The sequence below is a fragment of the Ruditapes philippinarum genome, unplaced genomic scaffold, assembly GCF_026571515.1.
Source record: "Ruditapes philippinarum isolate M1 unplaced genomic scaffold, ASM2657151v2 ctg1019_1_1_1_1, whole genome shotgun sequence".
NCBI classification, from domain to species: domain Eukaryota; kingdom Metazoa; phylum Mollusca; class Bivalvia; order Venerida; family Veneridae; genus Ruditapes; species Ruditapes philippinarum.
Window position 1 is genome coordinate 72534 of NW_026857033.1, and position 17819 is coordinate 90352.

Consider the following 17819-nt stretch of genomic DNA (forward strand, 5'->3'; position numbering starts at 1 on the left):
AGACTTGTGGATAATCCATATAATACCAGGATAATCATTGATACCCTCTTAGACATCAGGGGGAGTAACTTACAATGAACTTATGAAGTCAAGGGAAGTAACTAATACATTGTAGCAAAATTATAAAGTCCATACACAGTTCTTGCCCTTGGGCCAAAAAAATGTAATTGCATTTTTTAAATTCTCTCAAAATAAGAAAATAGTATTATGATACTTTGCTTTTATTTATATTTTAAAATAACATTAATAATTTTCTGCCTACTCTCTTTTATGACTTTAAACCAGCTTGTCAGTATGAAAAGTAATAATGATCACTGAACGTGCAGACACAGTGCAGGCAAAATGTGCACAATGTTTAAAAGTAATTGCTTTGTACTGACATTTTAATAATAATCATCATAAAATCCTTTTGTATTTGGACATTTTTCAACAATAACCAATCAAAAAAGGAATATAATTGCTGGAGGCACAGGTAAATTATTGATTGATAATTGGTAGAGAGGGCACCTGTTCTAGCAGGTGCCCCTTTCCCAGCTTCTGTAGCATTGTCACGCTGCAGACTCCTTGAACCGATATCAATAATGATGTATCTTAAAACATTTATGTAAATCACTTAGTTCATTATTGAATAATGATCTTGATCTATTGTTATCCATTAATAAATTTCCCATACAGAACTCAGTCACTGAAAATTACTGTTTAATATCATAACTGTTCTGTATTCTGAGTTGTTTAATGTCTGACTATGGTATAATGTTACAGGAAAGCATATGTTACCATGTTTGATTATCAAAGCTAACTACAAATGTTGAAATGTTACAGACCATAATTTAATTTTTTTGTTGTTGATTTAACAAACATGGTTCCGACTGTTTAATCAAAGTCAAATATTTAACACTGTATTGGAATTTTAAATCTGTTATCCTGACCAATCATTGGAACTGTGGAATTATAAAATTGGAAAGATGGCAGTTAAGATTACAGTCATTATACGATTATGCAGAAATACCCAACACCTGGTGCCAAAGGGGCAAAGGATATCTGAAAATTTACAGTGCTAATTTCTTTGTTTTGTTCAGAATGGTAACTTTTGACCCTGTATTGATGACAGGTGTCTCTAACATTGAGTGACAATATTTTGGCTCCAGAAGCTGCTTTAGACTGTGAATTTACTGGTATTGGATGATATAAACAAACTGTTATTGTGACTAAAACTGATGTATTATGGATAAAAACCACCTATATCTATCTCAGTTGTTGGACAATGCTTGGATACATTTCGTTGCAGGTAAATTAATCTCTGAGAGTAATTACTAAATAGTCATAGTCTTATCCATTTTCTCTCAGAATAAAATTGATTGACTTATATTTCTTTGATTGGCATTGATATAAAAAAAAAATGGGGTGTGGTTGGGTTTTTGTTTTTTTATGTTATTTATCCACTTTATTCATCATCATAATATAATAAAATCTATATCAATTAAATTAAGGGGGGAAAAACAACATAAAATATTTACAAGAATATCCTATTTTATAATAATTAAAAGCTAAAATAGAAATCCTACATGGTTAAGAACCACTTAGTTGAAATAATAGAAGCAAAAATTTATGTATTCTTACAGAATCACTGAAGTTCTCAAATAGCAAAAAGAATCGACTTAAATCTTTTAAGGATTTATCATACTTTAATACAGGGGCTCAAAAAAATATGTGTTTGAGAAAATTGAAACAGGCTGATAAAAAAGCAGGTGTTTAAAGGGCAGCAGGTTCGAGCCACTGTCAGTGACTGGAGGTATCTAATTAAAATTAATAATATGTCAAAAGTACAAGTTATTTCCCTCTTAAATTTGAATTGAAACATCGATCATTACCTTTCATACATTTTATTCGCTGGTCAAACATCGACAATAGAATCAAATCATATACTTTCATACTGCCTGTTTACTTTTTATTACAGTTTAATGAAGCCTCCCCTGTATTTGTTGACTGTTTCTCATTTTTCGAAAACTTTTATAAGCATAGCTTTTTTTCAATGAGAATAAGGATACATTTCATTATTTAGGGACAGATGTATGCTTTTGAACAAAGCTGATTGTATGGTGTTGAATGAAAGTACACAAATATCAGGCAAAGGTGATACACTTTATTTGTAGTTATCAAAATAAATAGGTATCACCTGATATCTAGAAATGAAGTTAAACGGCTATAACATCACATCAAATACTTCATTTACCGAGGTCTCTAGTAAAAGTAATAAAGGCTAATGTACCCTGTACATGGGAAAATTTAAGGCCCTGTTTTCCCCAGTTGGTAACAGTCTGGTATGTAAAGCTTTATTTTATGGTGGCTATAATGGAATAATAACAACAGAAAGTACAAAAGGAAATTAAAAGGGTTGTAACTAAGTCTTTAATGTTGTTCAGTTATAAAAAGGTATTTACCAGCATTTAAAGTCTCAGCAGTTAAATAAAAAAGTTGTTTCTTGTGAGACTTAGTAATCCATTTCAAGTACCTGTTACTATCTGAGGTACTATTACCATCTACATACTTATACTGTTAATATGAATACAACAAAAATAATCTTTACAAGTGTTTGATTCCTAATATTTTCAAGTTTTTATTTTGAGTTTTAAGAAGTCCTTAATTTAAGGGGCAGATGTTTTGTAAGATACATAAAATTTAATTTGTCCTTACTAACATAGCTTTAAAATGGAATTTTACAAAAAAATCTGATCGAAGTTAACAAATTTTGTTATTTTTGAAATTAAGGCAATTGTTGCAGAAAAGGCTGTACCATAAGAAGCTCCATTTAAATGACATAAATCTTAGTACATGACTATAATGTTGTATGAACTCTCTCTTGCTTCATTATATTGCAATATAATAATTGGTGTTGGTTATATTATTGCCATTGGTCAGCCTTTGGTCAAGTGCATTGCCCTGACTCCCTCCATCACCATTGTGAAAAGCTGGACAATGTGGACAGGGTAATTACAGCACATACAACAGGTTACAGGTTTATTACCGAGCCTGAGCTATGTTATATCAATTAAACATAGCAATTATATCAATCATACAAGGTTACCTTATAACATGCGCAAGTATTTAACAATGTTTGACGCACACTCTGACAGATTTCATGACGCAAAATTTATATGATTAAACCCTTGAAAAAAGGGCTTATTCAGCTTAATACTCATAATGGTTTCCTTACCAACGGAAACACCTGTTAGTTATATAGGTCATCAGAAGCAGGTGACTTGTCTCAAAATAGTAAATTTAACTTCCCTACTTAATCATACTTGACAATTTTGTGGCGATTTTATTTCAATGTTTAAAAGTTTATTAAATATCCATACAGCATTGCATGGTTAGAAGTGATAAGTTCATAGATACTGATCCGTAATTGCATGCTAAATGGTCAAGCTATCAGATGATGATGCATTTATACGAATTAAGGATGGCACAGGTTAGTACATTCTAAAAACACTATTATCTCAATACAAAATATTCCATTCAGTAAATAAATCTAATGTTACAATTATCTTTCATCATTATTAGAAAGTATTTAAAATATTTTAAAAGAAGTTGAGGACCACCTATGCAATACTATAATCTTAATGTCTAACATCTAAATCAACTGGAATAATAGGAAGTAAAGTCATGGTCATTCAGCTTACATGACAAGAAATGAAATACAAACTTTATGTGTATGTATGGCAGTTATGAAATGTGTTACATATACATGTGTTTGTCAATTTGACAGGTTCTCTAATGGCAATTAGAAACTATTTCTGATACTAATTGTGATAAGTTTGACACATTTTTTCTTCAAATGAATTTGACAGATGAATGACCTTTAAAGAAGAGGGATTCTGTGCTGATCATAAAACTTTTTTGTTTTATTTTCAAAGGAAAATTCAAGTTATAATAATTAAGTAGTTTTCAAAAAAAAGAAAAAGATTATAAAACACCTTTATAACATTTTTTTCTTCATAAAACAAAACTTTTTTTTTTTTTAGAAATCATACTATACAAATTCATTTGTCTTTGAAAATTCAACACAACTAAAGCATTTTTCCCTTTCTTATTGCAAAAACATGCATGATGGTGTTTGATTTTACTCATATATCACCATGGCACAAGAATGTCTCCTGGGGTAAATCACTACTGTGTATGTGTACCCCTTGTTGTTAATTGGACAATAAAGTGCTCTATTTAATCCCCAATTATTTATTGATGTCCCCATTGTCTTTTGATGTATGTTACAGGACCCTTTCTCATTATCACATCACAAATAACAATGGTAATTGATTGCCTTTGATCTGTTACACCAATTATCTACCCTCTGCACTCAATTAATTGAGAACATCTTTTAATTGACCCCCTGCATTTTTTAAAATTCCAAACGTGTGCTACAGCCAATGAACTGCGAGGATTTCTCCAAATTTGCAATGTTTGAAAGTTTCTTCATACTTGTGACAAACTATAAGCTTCATTACAATATAATGACTGGCTAATTAGCATCTTTAAGAACTGTGACAAACTTGTATTGACATTTGGTGTTTGTATTCCAAACATTTACATTTCATAGTTTGTGTTTGATTGTGACAATTAAAGAGAGTATAGAGTAAGAATTTTACAATTTACAAGGGATTGAGCTTTTATTGCTGAAAATGGTCGGATGTACATTGCTCCTTCAAGGTAAAAATAAAGTTATAGTTTTATTTTTAATTTTTTTTTCACATACTTTTAGAAACGTTTTAGTTTAATTGGCTGTATTTAAAACAAAATAATTATTTTTTTATTAAATTATTTAAAACTGAAATGTAATGCATACAGGTGATATAGTTTTGTCACAATCTGGACATTTACTTCAGATAAACATTAAAAAAATATATGTATTTAGATGTTTGTCTTATGAACAGACATATACATGTATCAATTTGTTTTAATTAGGAAACTATTTAACAATGAAACGTGAAAGACACAAGACTTAGATTAACATCTACTTTACATGTATTTGAAGATTCAATGTACTAACTTCATACACAAAGTGACTATATGTAGGGTAGTTTGAATTAAATGATTCCCTTAATACAAAAGCTTTCACCCGGGCTTCCATAAAGTTAAAATCTCTGATATTGAAAGTCACATTATATAGGTAAAGAAGGAAAATGATTAGATTTTGGAAGTCAAAATCAAGGAGTAAATGACTCCCAAACTTGCATTAAGTGAAGCCCTGTTTCACTAAAAATCTTGTTAACTGAGAAAAAGGCTGATGAATATGTTCTAGTTAGGCGTGAGATGCATGCAATTTCTCTGTAATATAACAGCATTGAGACTATAATTAATTATCACAGATGCACTTTTGTTATAATGGAACCATAGGGTGTCTTGTTCATAGACTTTGAAGTTGTTAATCTTTCATACAATACAATAATAATATGATTCATGGAGACACACTAATTAATGACAAATGGATCCACAATGGACATCCAATTAAAGGTATATATCACACAGGAAGAGACAATGGCTGTGAATATATGTTACTGATTAATTTTCATGTCTTGTGACGGGTAATAAATTATGAACCATACATTTTGAAGCATTTTGTACCAATTACTTCATTGTGCTATTAGGTTTTATGAAAGGTATTAAAGGGATGGCTGGTCATTTTCTCACAGTTGGTGGAGAAATTATTACTTTATATTGGCACACCCTGCATGAGTTCTCATAAATGTCTGATTACTTTTAGCTGGTCCTTGTATATCATTTCTACAGGTAATGGCCACAAGCTAGCTCACATCTGTAATTTCATGACCTATACCCACAGCAGAAATCCATCAATTTAAACCAAAGTCTGTTTGGAAACTCGAAGCTGGTGCTTAATTGAAATACAAGTTATTGTAGTTCAATTCAAAATTAGTTTTCATTTCAATCAAAACATAAAAGTTCTATTGAAACATCAACTTGGTATCGACCTTTTTGCCCTTGTTTTAGAAATAAGGGACATTAACAGATGTTAAACTTGTTGATTCAAGGATAACTTCCTGTTGATTTTTATATTTTAGACATTTATTCTTTCAATAATATCTTTGCTTGATGTGCTTTTCACCATGTGATGTCTATTAAGAGAACATAATTTAAATGGGTTTTCTTTTCAAACAATTTTCTGGTGTTTTTATTTTACATCTGCCCATTTCATCAACAACGTTGCCTGTTGAAGTTTCGATAAAACTTTTGCCTTTTTTGTATAAATTCAGATTTATTTACAAATAGCATTAATTTTATTATTGTTGAAATGAGAAATCATTTAGTATACACATCTGTATTGAAGCATCTGTTTAAATAAAATCAGCAAGTCAAGATATTTCTTTAAATTTTCAATGCAGCCTTTGGGTTTTCTGTTTTACATGATTCTATATATTTTTTTGTTTAGGTTTTTCAGCTGAATCGTTAAAAAAATTGTTCATTGACATAATATATAAAGATAGAATTGTTAGGATTTTTTTGTTCCCTTTTAAGGGAAATATCGCAATCAAATACTTCTTTTATTTAAGAATACATACTTCTTTTATTTAAAATTTTAAGAAATTTTAACTTTAAACAAAAATAAAATTAATAAAAATGTGTTTTTTAAGTTTTTATTTTTCTTTCAAAAATTTCTTTTTTAATTTTAAATTTTCTTTAAAATTTTTAAATTTTCTTTTTAAATATTTTTTGTTCTTTTAAAATTTTTATTTGCAAATTTCTATTAGATTTCATTCCCAGTTTCCTAAGAGACTATTGGCAATGTTCACGAGAGTCCGTAATGCTAACTAAAATTTGATTAGACATGCAGAGACCCTCTCACAATAGAAATATTCATTAATCAAACTATCTTGACTGCCACTGCCTGACTTGCATCTCATGACCAATGATTAGTATCTTAGTTAGACTGACAGACTGCTATATATGATGGACATTCAGCATATGGCTCCCCACAGGGGAATGCATGTCTCTTCAGCTCTCGTCTTTGAACTGAGCCAAACTTGTTATTGTCTTAAATTTACTACTCTGGTTATAATCTTAATTTAATTTTGCAAAAGGGAATAATTCCCCTTGATTTATTTAGTAAATGCACGGGCAGCAATTTCTACTCCTATTTTATTAGTCTTCGCCCTTTTTTTGTGGCCGACTCCGAGTGTTCTTTTCATAGATGTTAGATTTAAAAGTATTGTCAGGACAGTGTGAACTGGAATTGTAAACATTGCAAAGGACTTTCCTATTCAAAATGGCTTAACTAAATATTTGGTCAAAGATCTTAGGCTCAATTATATCGTTGAGTTAAAGAATTAGCACCGAGGTACAATACTGTTTTTTGTATAACTTTCGTGTTAAAAGTTTTATGAAAACCTGTTCAAGGGTGTTAAACTTGTATCAGTCTTCCTAATATTGCCTTATGGTAAATCCATTGGCTCTTATTTGCCAAGTTGTCAAAATGATACTAAAATTGTGTAAACAATTGCAGGCTTTACACTGTTTCTTACATAAACATTCACATCTTCAATAAACAACTGTAGTGTTAGAAGAAGACCTTGCTGAATACCATGGTGAAAATCTAATTACCACCTTTATCAATATCAGAAAAAGGACTGTCAAGTTTTACAATGTCTCCAAGTCTCTGATGTCTGTCAATATTCTAAACACATTATCACATTTTGCTGTATGAACATATGACTTTATAAAAAGTTTTTCAAATACTTCCTTTAAGATGGTGTTTATTTCATTAATGTTTTTAACACGCTTACCAACTGCCCCAAAGGTCACATCAAAGGGTGGACACATGCCATGGTTTTTGGATACTTGGATAGAATTCTGATGGTGTGTAAAATTGTTCTTTTTTCAAGATATGATTTTATATTACAAGAGTTAACCTTTGATCATATTAGTGTCCACGAATGCAACATGGTCGAAATTTATAGGTCTTAAAAAGGTTCAGTCAGTTAGATCAATTGGTGTAAAAATTAATCACCAGTGTGATATTTCTTTAGATCACAGGGAGGTTCCCTGTGAATGAATGATCGAAAATTGTATTTAAATTTCATAGTCAGTTATCAAAGAATTTTTTATAAGTAATAACAGTAAAGATAAGGGAAGGAATGTGGTAAATTGCATTTAATAAAAAAAAACAACACAAAAACAAGGGAATTTATCAAAATATTTTCATCGCTTTTGTGGAGAAAACAGGTCATACAGTAATACTAACAAGAAAATGGAATGGACAAAATTGCGATACAGTTTAACAAAATCTTTTGTAGAAGTTTCATAAAAATATTTATGATTGCATTTTTAGTATTCTATAAGCCAATGAATCAAACAGATTGATGGGAAATTTCATTGAAGTAACTCATCCATTATAAATGGCTGTAGCCCATAAATAAGATATTTGTAGATAACACTTTATAAAGTGATGAGTGGAAAGCTAAAGCCTGTACCTGTAATAGGTCATTTAGATGACCAGCCCTGATGACCAGTTGGTCATATAGATAAAGACTGATTAATGACCCAGTGTTGCAGGGTGATGGTGAGACAGGTGCAGAACGCGAGTTCCCAGTTGATGGTGTTGATACAGCAACACATAGTGATACTATCTACAGTTATATCAATAATACAATAGATAGATATACATGGTGATTACAACTGGGGGGTTTTCTATTAATTTTGTAACAGAATCTATAATATGTATTATAATATAATTATCATCAGTACCCTCTGCATGTATTACAACTAATCAATGCATTGTAACAGTTGCGATATACGATGCACCATAACAGAGTTTCTTCATGTATTCTGGTGTTCTTTATGTCAATTTGAATGTTTTCCAAAGACTTCGTCATTACATAGAGGATATTTGTTTAGTTCAGTGTAAGATCGGAATATATTTCACCGAGTGAGCACCAAAAAGTATATTTCACGAGTGGCGAAACAACGTAAGGGGCTTAAATTCAAAACAGTGAAATTATCAAAGTGGTAATTTTCACTGATATATTTCTATAAACCACCGAAAAGCATGTAATAAAAAAGGTTAGTTCTCATTAATATGATAAGGAATAGTTCCAAAATAGTAATTGTTATGCATGGAGCACTTTGCAATTTTAATTACAAAATATTCATTGACATTATTAAATCATAATAATTTTATTTTATATTTAAGTTAAAAGCTGGTTCTTGGAGATTCTTTTATTTATTCTTAACACAAGGAATATTCATTATTTTATATTTTGACCACATGGTCGGAAGGCGTGTAATTGGTCAAATTTGCTATTCATTGAAACAAATTACTTGCATGGTTGATTTTAATTTAGAATGTCCTGTTTTTCTATGACTAGAAAATGGCATCTGTTCTAGCTTTGTTGCTAGGTGATGACAAATTGAAGCATCAAGTTAACAAATGAGTTGCACACTTCCTTAATTCAGATAAAATGTTCACCTTTAATTGAAATTAAATCATCTTTATGAATGATGTTGTGCTGAAATGTTTGTCATTTAATCTATTTAATGTAATGAGTCGTGATGGATGAATTATGTAATAAGCATGAAAATGTGCAGACATTATTTCAAAGATATGTTAGTTATAACAAATTTTATTTTCTAATAAAAGTCACATATCTTTTGCTACATACTGGATAGTTTCAACAGTAACATATCACACAAAGGAATTAAAAATTCAGATGTGACACTTCATAATTTATGTATTCTGATGACTTTCTTTTTAAAAGTTAAGATGTAAGTGTGAGACTATGCTGCGTCCATATATAAAAGTGAGACCCTTAGTAATATGCTGCATCCATATATAAACATTGGTGTGAGACCCTATATATAAACTTTTAACTAGTGGGCACCTGGCAATTACCAATAACATTAATAGTGAAATAATTCAACATCAAATTATAAAGCACATTTTGAATAGGTTAGTAAAAGGTTGTACAGAAAACATAATTTATATCTAAATATTCATAAATTTTCTATAAATGCCATTTTGACTGTTTCCTACATCTAGATATATAATGATAATTGAGTTGGACATTGGTCAGTAACACTGCATTAAGTTAATTGTGGTCATAGCCTTCTTGATAAAAATCTTAACATGGAGACTTTACAGTTCAACTGTCCATTATAATAAGACAAATGCATCACCTGATATGGGAAACTGGGATCAAGATTTATTTGATCTAACCCAAAATGTTTCTCATTCCCAGCTAAATGACATGTAGAAAATGGATTTCTTATATGTTGACAGTTGGAGTAGTTATTTTGCTATTAAATTTTTACTGAATAAACATTCACACATGTAACTTGTGCCAGTATTAAGAAGGTAATCAACTTTATGATTGTAATCTTATTACCTCCCTTTATCATATTAAAAATTCTTAATAAATTACACTCAAGATTAATGTGGACAATGATTGAATAAACACTTAAACCTGCAAACATGTAGATCAAGTAGTATCATGTTCAAAGCATTATAATTCAAGATGTTTTAAGGTTGTTTTTGCTAATAAATCTTAAAACGTATTCAATATTTTCTATATTCTTAAGAGTGTACACTTAGACTTTTTGGGGGAAAAAAAGTAATTAAGAATTTACATTTGAAGCAAAAGTATTAACTGGAATATCATCATGGAACAACAGGTAATGTAATATTTATATGATTTATAAAGGAAGGTAGGGGGTATGAAATTATGCTGATTTAATTGGATGAAGACCGTTAGAACAAATTTAAACAAAAGCTTAAAAAATATGGGCGATGTTTGATTCATCTAAATGATAAATTTTAGTCAGTATTTTGGGTTTTGTTATTCAGTGACTTAATCAGATATATATTATCTGAATTATCTTAACAAAGAATAAATTGACAAGAGTTAAAATGATTGTCAAAATTATTCTACATATATCAATATACTTTTCCTTTTGAAACAGGATCTGTTTTGAAAGGAGTTAAAATTTTAATTAATCCATAGAAACTTGTTGTCAAATTCGCTTATTAAGATTGATTTAGTATAGTTTATGTGTTTATAACATAAGTAATGCAATTGGAACCTGGTACAGGCTTCACATTACGTAAGATATAAATTTTGATTGTATATACATTTAATTTAATCAATTTATAACCATCAAGATTTGTATTATTATGCTGTGAATGGAGAAATCAGGAAAAAAATCAGAGCTTTGAGCATGACATTGGAAAAATACTGCAATTCAAAAAAGATAACGTTTTTCATATCAGTTTTTTTTTTTAAAGCAAATAAATGTAATGATTGCTTTGCGAAATTTGTAAATTTCGAATAAAAAAGATGATTCATTTGTTGGATCATGTCAAGTGCTTGTTTACTTTTCATAAAATAAATGGAACAAATATTTCTAGTTTGCCTTTAAATTCCCACATACAAGGATAAAATTGCCTTTCATACCTATATAAGCAAACAGTTTAAAGATAAAAACATTATTTACTCAAAATGGCATTAGATTTAGTGCTAGATTTTTAAAACATAATTAGTATTTATGTATTGACATATGCCCAAAAGCCACTCTTATCCAGTGGAAGAATTTCTATACTGGTATATAAGCATTAAACACTCCTCTCTGAAAACTTTGTCATCTGAAAATGGTTTGTTGTCGTAAGGCAATTGACTTCTGTTATCATGTTTCAATCGTGAATTAAAAAAAGTCGCTCTATAGTTTGTTTGAAATACGGCCTGCATTCATATTATTTGTATATACCTGTAATGAAATATTTTCATCTTTAAGATGTAAAATGTAATTTAGAAATCTCAGATTAAGGTCTACTTATGTCAGAGTTATCATAACAGCATAGAAAACACTAGACTTTCATTATTATATAAGTAAATAGATGTGTATTTGGTATAGATGCAAATTTTGACAAGATTTGGGCATGATAATTTTCATTCTTTATTTAGTCACAAAGAAACTTGAAGTCAGTTTGAATTACTGTCATCTCTCGAGTATTATTGAATCAAATTATCAAAGTGAAAATACAAGATGTATGATAAAGGCATTTTCAGTCTCATTGATAAAAAAAGTTGTCCAAACCTCAAATTCCTTTGAAACTTTAAACTTTTGTATGAATAATGATGTAACTGTAGATTTGATGAATAGAATTTTCTTCTGTAAGAAATGGACCATTACTTTCAAAGCTCAAATGTATATATAAATCTTCATTAATTTTACCCTCAATCATTGTGATTAATTTACATTAAAACTAATCAATTGAAAAGATGCATTTGAATTGATAGTATTTCATTTAATTGAATGGACTGTAAAGTATAATTTTGAAACATGACATTTGATGATAACTGATATATGTCAGCCCTGGTTCCCTAATGTTTTGATAAATATGATTGACACTTTGCTGACGGGGAAACAGTAGGCATGGCATTCTACATGCTGATGGGTCAATCATTCTTAATTGGGTTTAATTGGATAGAATCTTGTAAATACTGTGTATGTACAGGTGTATGTACACCACAAGTCTAAATGTATCAGCTTCTGTCCATTACAGTAGTCAGGGTTGTCATTAACATTTTTTGCAGAAGGTTTGTTTTGAACTTGAGGCGGTCATTTCTGTCTTTATCATGCATAACAAGGAGTGTTTTCTTAATTTTGAGGCGGCCCATAATGCATTTGAGACAGGCAATTTGGCCTCCTGCCGCCTCTTAATGACAACCCTGAGTAGTCCTCATCTAATTTCTGAAATATTGTTGATGATGGTGATTAATAAATTTTAGTATTGTAATATCAAATCTATGCAACATTCCATAAACTCACTTATTTGGTGATAAAATGTCTAAACTGTACATAGAATAGTGTCTATTCGAAAGGGCAGATGTGATAGACAATTTACATGTGAAACAGTAGAACTGTGGATAAACACATCTTAAAACTGCAATTGTTCCCACAAATTCTGATTATGGCAAGAATGGCTTAATCAGGTAATGTACCATGTATCAGTGTCAATTGGTCAAAGTTGTAATATTTGTTTGGCTAATAAGTGTTAAAGCATGGCTTGGATGATATCCTAAAATAAGATCTATATTGTCATCCTGGTATGAAACCCCCTAACATTGTTGTAAATAGGGGATCTAAAGATAATGATTTTGATAAAGGGATTTAGATAGGTATCTTTCTTGGTGACTTTCCTCCCATCATCTTAATGTAAGCTAGGGATGTCTGCTTGAATCACTATGAAAACAATGAAAGACAATGCTTGAAGATGACCGACAAGACAATCTGTAGTCTATATTTATATAACATGAACAATGAAAGTATTAGTCTTATGAACGCAAGTTTGCATATCTTTATTCATTACACAAAAAATAGCCAAAAGAAAGATTTATAATGATTGTAGATAAACATGCCATGTATATTGGCAAAAAATTCTGAAGTTTCATCTATGCCTATTTAAACAGGAATGGCTGCAAATTAATGATTGCAATCATGCAATAATCTATGCACTTTTTAGTTTAAAAAAAAAAAATTTTGGTGTGATTTGGCAGGAAGCTGTATTAGCTTATACAGAGACATTCTCTTATCAAGCAGCAATAAGTGTAAAGTGTCTTAGTGTGGCAGTATGGCCTAGTGGTTAACGCGTCAGAATGGTAAACTAATGATAGCTAGCTGCATGGGTTCAAACCCCGTATTGGTCTTTGTTTCCTTGAGCAAGAAACTTTACATTCATTGCTCAGTACTGGTTGGTTCCAGAAACGGATTCAACGGTGTGTCTAAAAGGTTATAGCATCCTACACAATTGAACTAAAATAAATTATGTATAAACCAAAGTCTCTTGCTCAAGGAAACAACAGCCTGCCCTTGCTGAATAGCGAGAAATCATTCTATTACTAGTCTTAAGCCATGGAGCTATTTTAATTGTCTCATTTACACAACTTATGACAAGTTGATTATTCATTGCAACAAATTTTTCAGTTTTTTTTGTTTGTTACTTCATATGACTTCAAATGGTTATTATTATTGCTGATAATATATAATAACTGTTTCTTTGTATTTATAGTACAAGTTTAAGAGGGAAGTAAGCTATTTGATTATGTAACAACTTGCATGTTACCCAGGTAACAACAGAAGATAACTTGAGCATAATCCTGTTACCACAGTAAAACATGATTAGGAACTTTAGGTGTTCATGGAGGACCACTCAAGATCCCTTATACCCATCTGATAACATTAAGCACAGCTCTTCTGACCAAGACCCTTAAAAGATAATGTCCATAATTGCTGACCCTTTGATGTCCTGTACTTTATTGCTAACTAACAAGCCTGGCCAGTAGTTGAGACAGTATCCATGATAGTTTAAGATAAAATTTAGCAACAAAAGTCAGTAAGGATCGGTTAGAAACATTAAAATACAGTGTCTTAGACTAGAATCTTGAATTTTATTCAAAGGGGATTAATAAGTAGAGATGTTAAAATAATTGTTAAATCAGACAATGATTTGGAAGAGTGTAATGTTATGTGACTTTGTGATAACATTTGAAGAACATTATGAAATTTTCATGGATGTGCTAGTCTGTTTTATGGTTCTGTTATGGCCATTGATTAGGGTAAGTCATTGTAAAATGGTGTAAAATTTGCACATTATCTTGAGGAAATTCAATGGGAATGCCTCTCCACATTCATGCAAATCACAAGTGGTGTTTAGTGTGAGTTATAGTTGGTGTTTAATAAAGATAATGTTGTTTGTTCTAGTTATTGAAGTGACAAGAGTGAACCAACACACAGACATTGAAATAAACACCTCCTTAAAACAATGAAATAAATTGTCTATTTAATAAGTCCCATTTCCGGATTTCTGCCAGTTAAAGACATTGTTGAAGAATGAAGATACATCAAAACTTGTAACTGGCAATAATACGTATGTCCTATATTTGAAATGGAGACATGGAAATTAGTATGTCTACCAATTTTAGTGTAAACATGCAAACAACAGACTTAATTGGACTTTAAGTGCGGGAACCCCTGATTGTATTAATCACATGTTTTTCACATGTTACCAATTAACTACAACATCTAACAAAATTATGCAAATTTGTTGAAATATTAAGTTAAATCCAATCACTGATAAATCAGTTAGTTTCAAATTTGTCATTTAAGGTTGACTACAACTTCCCTGATTGTTCTGATAGCTGATAAGCCCTTCCTAAGTTATACAGTTGTAATTGATTGAAACTTAATTGACCATCTTAATTGAATTGAAAAGAAATTAATTTAGAATGATTAGGGTCTAGACCATAGGGAGATGTGACTAACTGAATGATAAATTACCTTACAATTGGTCAATTTCACCCAAATATTCAAGAAAAGAAAATCTCTTTTTGCTGCAATAAGCCTGCAACATCTTCAATTTTTGTCATTTGGTGTGTTCTTCAATGATTTCGTTTTTTTCTATTTTACACTACAAATTTAAGATTTAAATTGTTACAATGCTACTTTTAATTGAAATTCAAATGTAAAGCATTAAAGATAATGTAAAAGAGACTATCTACTTAGTTAAGATCAATAAGGATGGTGTCAGTAAGAAGAAGGTAAACATAAGTGAAATCTCACAATAAATATTGGAAGTGTTTCTTTTATCTCTTAAATACCAGTTTAAAAGAGGTATAAAGCCATTTCAAGTAATAGTAAATAAATTCCCTTGTAAAACAACATAAAAATTAAAATGTTTTATCAGTGTCAAAAATGGTGTCTGTCTTGGTTAAATAATAGAAATAGAAATCCATTATACCTTGAGTGAATATTTCAAGAACAAGTATTTGTTGAAATTCCAATTTCCAATTTCAATAATAATACATTTGTTGAAATTCAATTAATAAAATCCAAATTTGTCATAAAGTCAGATAGAATTAAATGTGTACTTAAAGGTATCCAAAGTTGATGTTCTAAAGACAAAAGCAGTTTTCACACCTTGGTTTTCAATTAAGACTGTGTTAAATCACTACTCAATTTACCTACCAATTCAGTGTCATTTAACTAATTAATTAAATTTAAATGATGAGCACACCTACATTGAGAACTACTACTTGTAATTATCTATTTTTACATAGTATATACTTTTAACAAAATAAATGAAATACAATACACTTAACTTTGATATCAAAAGGTATAGATCTTCATTGGAACGGATATTTTAAAAAAAAACAACCTTTAACAATATTGCAAAAATTGTAAAGTTTGAATCTGTAGAATTAGAAGATGAGTGTAGATGAGAGAGAGAGAATGAGTCAGAGGGAATTATTTGAACAATTAATGTGGCAATGTCATAATGAAGCTCTAAAAGTGGCCTATGATGCACTGGCTGTGCTACAAAGATACAAGGGTAAGACTTCACTATTTTAAAGGTCATTAAATAATTAGAATTTTGGGATTTGGTTTGTGTAAGTGTGTATTTTGACTTGTGGGATATTAAGTTGTAGTTGAATATCTTTTTTAATATTTTTGCAATAAATTTCAATCTTCAATGTGATGTGCAAATGATGCATAACTTCTTTCATCTTTAAGAGTATCTGAGGGAAAGATTCATCTTTCAAGATCTTATTTGAGAAAACTATTATACATTTAATAACTGTACCTTTTATATTAATGTATCAAAATAAAGTGGGGGGAAAATACTTGATAAATTCAGATAAATGAAGAAGAGAATGACTTCAAAGAAAGATTAAATTGTAAAACATGAAATTTAAATGATAAGCTCAGTTATCATACTGATCAGTTGTAAATTTAATAACACAAAAATCAAGTGTATCCTCAGGGTTCATGATGAGAAGAACATCTTTTTTGACCACAAGTTGGCAAGGATAGCTGCATGGGAAAACAAGTCCACTTCCTCCCATTTCCCAGTGGCAATAGATAAACAATAAAGATAAACTTTTATTGCAAGCTAAATTAAAGAAACAATTTTATTTTTCCCAAATATTTGTATAGCTTTAAGACATGTACACCATTTCAGATCCTTGGGACACCTTTTTATTGGAAATTCAACTAAACAATTTAAGATACTGATCTTTAATGATTGTATCGCAATAAAACAAGCTATTTTACTTCCAGTTTCCTTTTTCAGCAATTTTATGCTTTTCAAAATTTAAATACCTTCTTAGATTCAACTTAAGATTTCATATTTTCATTGAAGAATTCAATAGCATTAACTAATTGGCTGTCATCTAAATTGTTTACAAATTGAGAATAGTTGTAATACAGCTTCATAACATTTGATGACAACTTCATGATTTTGCATATTTCAAATACTGTATTACATAAGCATTTCATTTAAGTAAAATAATCTGATATATTTTCATGGGAAAAGTTAGGTTTATTTTAATATCTTGTTATGTTTTACACTTGGGTACATTATGAAATTTGTGAAATCCATTAACATCTTCTTTTCATCTTTCTTCTTTCATGTTCTCTGTATTTGAATATATTTTAAAAAATTAATCTGTTTTAATCCAAAATAGGCACATATTGTACAGTGTCAAAATCTTCTTTGTATCATGTGCAATATTGTGATATATCCTGTCAGAATTATGACAAGTTACCATCAAAAGTCTTATATTTTAATTGTTCAACCAATCAATTAAAAGCCAATTAATCAATTGAAGAATAAATCTTATCTTCCTGTGCTATCTTCTAATTACAATTAAATTTACTCCAAGTGATAACTCATTATCCTCTTCCTTCATATACAAAGAAATGATACTGTATAATTAGTAAATATATCCTGTACTTAATTAAAACTTCAATTTGCACCA

The 17819-nt window shown here is 29.9% G+C and overlaps 2 protein-coding genes across 4 annotated transcripts in view; one reads left to right on the plus strand and one right to left on the minus strand.

The window, feature by feature from the left end:
- Positions 1–17819, minus strand: part of LOC132748577 (large ribosomal subunit protein bL28m-like) — a 64011-nt gene that overhangs the window by 23260 nt on the left and 22932 nt on the right. The window lies entirely within an intron of this gene.
- LOC132748575 (uncharacterized) overlaps positions 1–17819 on the plus strand; it is a 32574-nt gene that overhangs the window by 3920 nt on the left and 10835 nt on the right. The window contains exon 1 of one of the 3 annotated variants that reach the window (XM_060738179.1): positions 857–1288. The exons of 1 other annotated variant lie outside the window; for it this stretch is intronic. In XM_060738179.1, the coding sequence (XP_060594162.1) occupies positions 1225–1288 (64 nt within the window). In that variant the 5' untranslated portion in view covers positions 857–1224. Of the gene's footprint in view, positions 1–856; positions 1289–4611; positions 4705–17819 lie in introns of those variants that run through there. One more of the 3 variants, XM_060738182.1, reaches the window with a different exon arrangement.